Source organism: Oncorhynchus kisutch, unplaced genomic scaffold (assembly GCF_002021735.2).
Source record: "Oncorhynchus kisutch isolate 150728-3 unplaced genomic scaffold, Okis_V2 scaffold4052, whole genome shotgun sequence".
Lineage (NCBI taxonomy): Eukaryota > Metazoa > Chordata > Actinopteri > Salmoniformes > Salmonidae > Oncorhynchus > Oncorhynchus kisutch.
This window is the reverse complement of record NW_022265997.1, coordinates 81,654-90,363: the sequence shown is the minus strand read 5'-3', so window position 1 is coordinate 90,363 and position 8,710 is coordinate 81,654. Positions and strand designations below refer to the sequence as shown.

The following is an 8,710-nucleotide window of genomic DNA, read 5'->3' as shown; positions in this document are numbered from 1 at the left end:
TTTGTGGCCAGAGCAGGCCTGAATCCTCATCTAGGCCCCAGCCTGTATCCTCATCTAGGCCCCAGCCTGTATCCTCATCTAGGCCCCAGTCTGTATCCTCATCTAGGCCCCAGTCTGTATCCTCATCTAGGCCCCAGCCTGTATCCTCATCTAGGCCCCAGCCTGTATCCTCAGCTAGGCCCCAGCCTGTATCCTCAGCTAGGCCCCAGCCTGTATCCTCATCTAGGCCCCAGTCTGTATCCTCATCTAGGCCCCAGCCTGTATCCTCATCTAGGCCCTAGCCTGTATCCTCAGCTAGGCCCCAGCCTGTGTCCTCATCTAGGCCCCAGCCTGTGTCCTCATCTAGGCCCCAGCCTGTGTCCTCATCTAGGCCCCAGCCTGTGTCCTCATCTAGGCCCCAGTGTGAGTCCCAAATGGAACCTTATTACCTATATAGCGCACTACTTTTATCCCATAGGGCTCCATTTGGGACACACATCTAGGCTGGGTGATACACCGACCATCTCTCCCGACGGATCAGGCCGTGTCTCCCGACGGATCAGACCGTCTCTCCTGACAGATGAGGCCGGGAGGGTTTTCTTCTGTGATTGTTGTCTGACCTTAGAATGGCCGTCATGACTCTGCGTCGTTGGGAAAGAGCTTGTCAGTCAGAATGTCCCTGTAAGGTCTACAGCAGTTATAATGAAATGTGGTGACTAGAAGTCCCATCAGAGGAATCCCCATCAGCTGTTGATTGGTAGTAAGGTATTATATTCCACTTGTTGCCATTGTTTTGTTGAAAACCACATGATCAAAAGTTGAATTACTTTGCAGACATTTTTGAATGTATATATTTATTTACAACACCTCTATGATACATTCCCACAGGAATCAGACCCAGGTCACTGGTTTAGGAGATAACGCTTTGGTATTAAATCGGTTTCATCACGTCGTTAAAAGCATCCCAGAATGCAGCAGGACACATTGTAAAACAGATGGCATCAAAGCCTTACAAAAGGACATCGTTTTGGAAGAGAGTGTGCAAAAAGATTGGTTATGGGAGAAAAAAAGCTTTGTTCCAAAATCTAAAACAGGAAATGCAGTCATTCAAACTGGACAGGCCAGTTACAGTCAACACACATACCTCAACATTGGGTTTGCATCCCTAATGGCACCCTATTCCCTACATAGTAGTGCACTACTTTAGAGCAGGGCCCATTGGAACCCTATTCCCTACACAGTGCACTACTTTAGAGCAGGGCCCATTGGAACCCTATTCCCTACGTAGTGCACTACTTTAGAGCAGGGCCCATTGGGTAGTGCACTACTTTAGAGCAGGGCCCTATGGAACCCTATTCCCTACACAGTGCACTACTTTAGAGCAGGGCCCATTGGAACCCTATTCCCTACGTAGTGCACTACTTTAGAGCAGGGCCCATTGGGTAGTGCCCTGTATAGGGAATGATGCCATTTGGGACACATTTAACAGGCTTCTCTGTTCCCTTTCTCTCATCATTGGTTTATTCCTCCGGAAGGAATAAGGGACACTTTTTGGTCAGCTGTTACTTGGTAACAATCTTTTTAAGTGTGTCAGAATGGTCACTATTATAATGTATTCTACTATTTAATAGGCTAAACTCAAAATACAAGGCAGCATATATGACAAAATGAAGCTAAATTAATTATATAACCCCTCCAAAAAAAAGCCAAGATCCTAAAAAGTCCACATCCTCACATTAAAACGACCCAGAAAATAAGATCCATGCAACAAAAACACACAATTAAAAGACAGGAAACCTTAAGATTCTTTCTGTACAGCTACTGCTGTACGATGGTTTAAATACACAGTCAGAATAATGTCATAAATATAGTGAGTTGTTGGTTCGTTTAAAAAAAGACAGATGCTCCCAGCGTGAATAGAATTAGACCCCAGGACAGTTTTAAAAACACCAGCAGAACAGTTCCACAGCCTCGTTCTCCATAGAATGGATGGTCTGACATGTCAGTAGTCACTGATATGGATGTTGGAGCCGTCAGTAGTCACTGATATGGATGTTGGAGCCGTCAGTAGTCCTTCCTGAATTGTTGACTGATTTCCTGGTCCGTCCCAAAAAGCCTATTTCCATTCTAGTGCACTACTGTTGGCCAGGGCCCATAATGCACTACTTTTAGCCAGGACCCACCGTGCTCTGGTCAACAGTAGAGCACTACAGAAGGAAACCCATCCATGGCACCAGCCAGCAGTCACGTCTCCTGGACTGGTCATTACATGGCACTGTAGGTAGCAGCAGTCAGAACCGGCCTCCGCTTCCCTTTGATCTTCAGAGATCCATAACGGGCCTGTTGGACAGAACGGATTAGACAACGATGTATTCATCATCATCAGACTGGTGTAACTCTGACCTAGTTAATATACGATAACAAGCATTACAGCCTCCTGAAACAGAACAGATCAGACTGGTATAACTCTGACCTAGTTAATATACGATAACAAGCATTACAGCCTCCTGAAACAGAACAGACCCTTTGCAAAGACTGAAGAATAAGACCCTTGTATAGAGACTGTAGAGGTGGTCACCAGTCTTTCCTCAGTCCAGATCACTTTCAGTGTCAAAACGCAAACAGAGATGACAGCACAGCATATTGTCTGGCCTAATACATTATCACAGCATAGTGGCTACATGCCTGGCCTAATACATTATCACAGCACAGTGGCTATATGCCTGGCCTTATACATTATCACAGCATAGTGGCTACATGCCTGGCCTAATACATTATCACAGCATAGTGGCTATATGCCTGGCCTAATACATTATCACAGCATAGTGGCTGTATGCCTGGTCTAATACATTATCACAGCATAATGGCTATATGCCTGGCCTAATACATTATCACAGCATAATGGCTATATGTCTGGCCTAATACATTATCACAGCATAGTGGCTGTATGCCTGGTCTAATACATTATCACAGCATAGTGGCTATATGCCTGGCCTAATACATTATCACAGCATAATGGCTATATGCCTGGTCTAATACATTATCACAGCATAATGGCTATATGCCTGGCCTAATACATTATCACAGCATAATGGCTATATGCCTGGCCTAATACATTATCACAGCATAGTGGCTGTATGCCTGGCCTAATACATTATCACAGCATAGTGGCTATATGCCTGGCCTAATACATTATCACAGCATAATGGCTATATGCCTGGTCTATTTAATTATCACAGCATAGTGGCTATATGCCTGGTCTAATACATTATCACAGCATAGTGTCTGTATGCCTGGTCTAATACATTATCACAGCATAGTGGCTATATGCCTGGCCTAATACATTATCACAGCATAGTGGCTATATGCCTGGTCTAATACATTATCACAGCATAATGGCTATATGCCTGGTCTAATACATTATCACAGCATAGTGGCTATATGCCTGGCCTAATACATTATCACAGCATAGTGGCTATATGCCTGGTCTATTTAATTATCACAGCATAGTGGCTATATGCCTGGCCTAATACATTATCACAGCACAGTGGCTATATGCCTGGCCTAATACATTATCACAGCATAGTGGCTGTATGCCTGGTCTAATACATTATCACAGCATAATGGCTATATGCCTGGCCTAATACATTATCACAGCATAATGGCTATATGCCTGGCCTAATACATTATCACAGCATAGTGGCTGTATGCCTGGTCTAATACATTATCACAGCATAATGGCTATATGCCTGGCCTAATACATTATCACAGCATAATGGCTATATGCCTGGCCTAATACATTATCACAGCATAGTGGCTATATGCCTGGCCTAATACATTATCACAGCATAGTGGCTGTATGCCTGGTCTAATACATTATCACAGCATAATGGCTATATGCCTGGCCTAATACATTATCACAGCATAATGGCTATATGCCTGGCCTAATACATTATCACAGCATAGTGGCTATATGCCTGGCCTAATACATTATCACAGCATAGTGGCTATATGCCTGGCCTAATACATTATCACAGCATAGTGGCTGTATGCCTGGTCTAATACATTATCACAGCATAATGGCTATATGCCTGGCCTAATACATTATCACAGCATAATGGCTATATGCCTGGTCTATTTAATTATCACAGCATAGTGGCTATATGCCTGGCCTAATACATTATCACAGCATAGTGGCTGTATGCCTGGTCTAATACATTATCACAGCATAATGGCTATATGCCTGGCCTAATACATTATCACAGCATAATGGCTATATGCCTGGCCTAATACATTATCACAGCATAGTGGCTGTATGCCTGGTCTAATACATTATCACAGCATAATGGCTATATGCCTGGTCTATTTAATTATCACAGCATAGTGGCTATATGCCTGGTCTAATACATTATCACAGCATAGTGTCTGTATGCCTGGTCTAATACATTATCACAGCATAGTGGCTATATGCCTGGCCTAATACATTATCACAGCATAGTGGCTATATGCCTGGTCTAATACATTATCACAGCATAATGGCTATATGCCTGGTCTAATACATTATCACAGCATAGTGGCTATATGCCTGGTCTATTTAATTATCACAGCATAGTGGCTATATGCCTGGCCTAATACATTATCACAGCATAGTGGCTGTATGCCTGGTCTAATACATTATCACAGCATAATGGCTATATGCCTGGTCTAATACATTATCACAGCATAGTGGCTATATGCCTGGCCTAATACATTATCACAGCATAGTGGCTATATGCCTGGTCTATTTAATTATCACAGCATAGTGGCTATATGCCTGGCCTAATACATTATCACAGCACAGTGGCTATATGCCTGGCCTAATACATTATCACAGCATAGTGGCTGTATGCCTGGTCTAATACATTATCACAGCATAATGGCTATATGCCTGGCCTAATACATTATCACAGCATAATGGCTATATGCCTGGCCTAATACATTATCACAGCATAGTGGCTGTATGCCTGGTCTAATACATTATCACAGCATAATGGCTATATGCCTGGCCTAATACATTATCACAGCATAATGGCTATATGCCTGGCCTAATACATTATCACAGCATAGTGGCTATATGCCTGGCCTAATACATTATCACAGCATAGTGGCTGTATGCCTGGTCTAATACATTATCACAGCATAATGGCTATATGCCTGGCCTAATACATTATCACAGCATAATGGCTATATGCCTGGCCTAATACATTATCACAGCATAGTGGCTATATGCCTGGCCTAATACATTATCACAGCATAGTGGCTATATGCCTGGCCTAATACATTATCACAGCATAGTGGCTGTATGCCTGGTCTAATACATTATCACAGCATAATGGCTATATGCCTGGCCTAATACATTATCACAGCATAATGGCTATATGCCTGGTCTATTTAATTATCACAGCATAGTGGCTATATGCCTGGCCTAATACATTATCACAGCATAGTGGCTGTATGCCTGGTCTAATACATTATCACAGCATAATGGCTATATGCCTGGCCTAATACATTATCACAGCATAATGGCTATATGCCTGGCCTAATACATTATCACAGCATAGTGGCTGTATGCCTGGTCTAATACATTATCACAGCATAATGGCTATATGCCTGGTCTATTTAATTATCACAGCATAGTGGCTATATGCCTGGTCTAATACATTATCACAGCATAGTGTCTGTATGCCTGGTCTAATACATTATCACAGCATAGTGGCTATATGCCTGGCCTAATACATTATCACAGCATAGTGGCTATATGCCTGGTCTAATACATTATCACAGCATAATGGCTATATGCCTGGTCTAATACATTATCACAGCATAGTGGCTATATGCCTGGTCTATTTAATTATCACAGCATAGTGGCTATATGCCTGGCCTAATACATTATCACAGCATAGTGGCTGTATGCCTGGTCTAATACATTATCACAGCATAGTGGCTATATGCCTGGCCTGTCAGTATGGTTATTCTCAGACCATATATTTCAGAACCTGAGCTCTGATAACAGAAGAGACCAGTTGGTGTAGCTCTGATAACAGAAGAGACCAGTTGGTGTAGCTCTGATAACAGAAGAGACCAGTTGGTGTAGCTCTGATAACAGAAGAGACCAGTTGGTGTAGCTCTGATAACAGAAGAGACCAGTTGGTGTAGCTCTGATAACAGAAGAGACCAGTTGGTGTAGCTCTGATAACAGAAGAGACCAGTTGGTGTAGCTCTGATAACAGAAGAGACCAGTTGGTGTAGCTCTGATAACAGAAGAGACCAGTTGGTGAGCTCTGATAACAGAAGAGACCAGTTGGTGTAGCTCTGATAACAGAAGAGACCAGTTGGTGTAGCTCTGATAACAGAAGAGACCAGTTGGTGTAGCACTGATAACAGAAGAGACCAGTTGGTGTAGCTCTGATAACAGAAGAGACCAGTTGGTGTAGCTCTGATAACAGAAGAGACCAGTTGGTGTAGCTCTGATAACAGAAGAGACCAGTTGGTGTAGCTCTGATAACAGAAGAGACCAGTTGGTGTAGCTCTGATAACAGAAGAGACCAGTTGGTGTAGCTCTGATAACAGAAGAGACCAGTTGGTGTAGCTCTGATAACAGAAGAGACCAGTTGGTGTAGCTCTGATAACAGAAGAGACCAGTTGGTGTAGCACTCACAGCTGAGAATAAAGTGAAATAGTTTGATTATTTTAGGCATCTTCCTCGATATTCCCACTGTTGGCTTTTCAACACAAATATCTGGTGATCAACCGGTTGGTGACCACTGCATTAGAGAGATAGTATTTAACCTATCCAAACCAGAGGAGAGCAGCCGCAGAGGGTGTTGTATTCAGACAGACATCTTTACAGGGTGTTGTATTCAGACAGACATCTTTACAGTGTGTTGTATTCAGACAGACATCTTTACAGTGTGTTGTATTCAGACAGACATCTTTACAGGGTGTTGTATTCAGACAGACATCTTTACAGGGTGTTGTATTCAGACAGACATCTTTACAGGGTGTTGTATTCAGACAGACATCTTTACAGTGTGTTGTATTCAGACAGACATCTTTACAGTGTGTTGTATTCAGACAGACATCTTTACAGGGTGTTGTATTCAGACAGACATCTTTACAGCGTGTTGTATTCAGACAGACATCTTTACGGTGTGTTGTATTCAGACAGACATCTTTACAGTGTGTTGTATTCAGACAGACATCTTTACAGTGTGTTGTATTCAGACAGACATCTTTACAGTGTGTTGTATTCACAGACATCTTTACAGTGTGTTGTATTCAGATTTACATCTTTGCGGGCTTTACAGTGTGTTATATTCAGACTTACATCTTTGCGGGCTTTAGAGCGCACGATCTTGACACTCTGGGACCTCCTCAGACCTCTCTGGGTGACAGCCTCGTCCTCTGAGAAAAGTTGTTCCCCCTCCTCATCTGTCCTGTCCTCCTGATCATAGGCATAGTACTCTGGGGAGAAACGTCCCTATCAGTTAGACATGTCCCTATCAGTTAGACAGGGTACTCTGGGGAGACTTGTCCATATCAGTTAGACAGGGTACTCTGGGGAGACATGTCCATATTAGTTAGACAGGGTACTCTGGGGAGACAGGTCCCTATCAGTTAGACAAGGTACTCTGGGGAGACATGTCCATATCAGTTAGACATAGTACAACTAAACCAGAAGAAGGTTATCTTGGTCTTCTGACCAGACTCCTAGGTCGTGTCCTCATGGTAGAAGTGCTGAGTCCGAGGGGGGCTGACTGACATTCTGACTGGTGTGTTGGAGAGAGAGAGACAGGCTGCCTGGGGACGGAGCCAATCACTGGGGATGAATTCCACAGCTGAGGCCACAACAACCAACGGTGTTATCCCCTAACAGATTGCTATAACATACACTACATGACCTAAAGTATGTGTAAACTGTGCAGGACAGTCAAGTTCTTCCACACTGATCTCCACAAACCATTTCTGATTGGACCTCACTTTGTGCATGTGGGCATTGTCATGGTGAAACAGGAAATGGCCTTCCCCAAACTGTTGCCACAAAGTTGGAAGCACCGAATCATCTAGAATGTCATTGTATACTGTAGTGTTAATATTTCCCTTCACTGGAACTAAGGGGACTGAACCATGAAAAACAGCCCCAGACAATTATTCCTCCTCCACCAAACTTTACAGTTGGCACAATGCATTGGGGAAGGTAACGTTCTCCTGGCATCAGCCAAACCCGGGATTTGTCCGTCAGACAGCCAGTTGGTGAAACATGATTCATCACTCCAGAGAACAAGTTTCCACTGATCCACAGTCCAATGGTGGCGAGATTTACACCACTCCATCACCACTACTAGCTGACTGGGGATGTTCTGTAATATCATCACTGGGCTATGACCCCTACTAACTGACTGGGGCTGTTCTGTAATATCATCACTGGGCTACGACCCCTACTAACTGACTGGGGCTGTTCTGTAATATCATCACTGGGCTACGACCCCTACTAACTGACTGGGGCTGTTCTGTAATATCACTGGGCTACGACCCCTACTAACTGACTGGGGCTGTTCTGTAATATCATCACTGGGCTACGACCCCTACTAACTGACTGGGACTGTTCTGTAATATCATCACTGGGCTATGACCCCTACTAACTGACTGGGACTGTTATGTTCTGCAATACCATCACTGGGCTATGATCCCT

At 43.6% G+C, this 8,710-nt stretch overlaps 1 protein-coding gene across 1 annotated transcript in view; it reads right to left on the bottom strand.

The window, feature by feature from the left end:
• Positions 1-813: 813 nt before the first annotated feature.
• Positions 814-8,710, bottom strand: part of LOC109877712 (receptor expression-enhancing protein 3) — a 38,291-nt gene continuing 30,394 nt past the window's right edge. Inside the window, exons 7-8 of the mRNA XM_031822046.1 lie at positions 7,346-7,482; positions 814-2,319 (exon numbers count right to left, since the gene is read on the bottom strand). Of these exons, the coding sequence (XP_031677906.1) occupies positions 2,245-2,319; positions 7,346-7,482 (212 nt within the window). The 3' untranslated portion in view covers positions 814-2,244. The remainder of the gene's footprint in view (positions 2,320-7,345; positions 7,483-8,710) is intronic.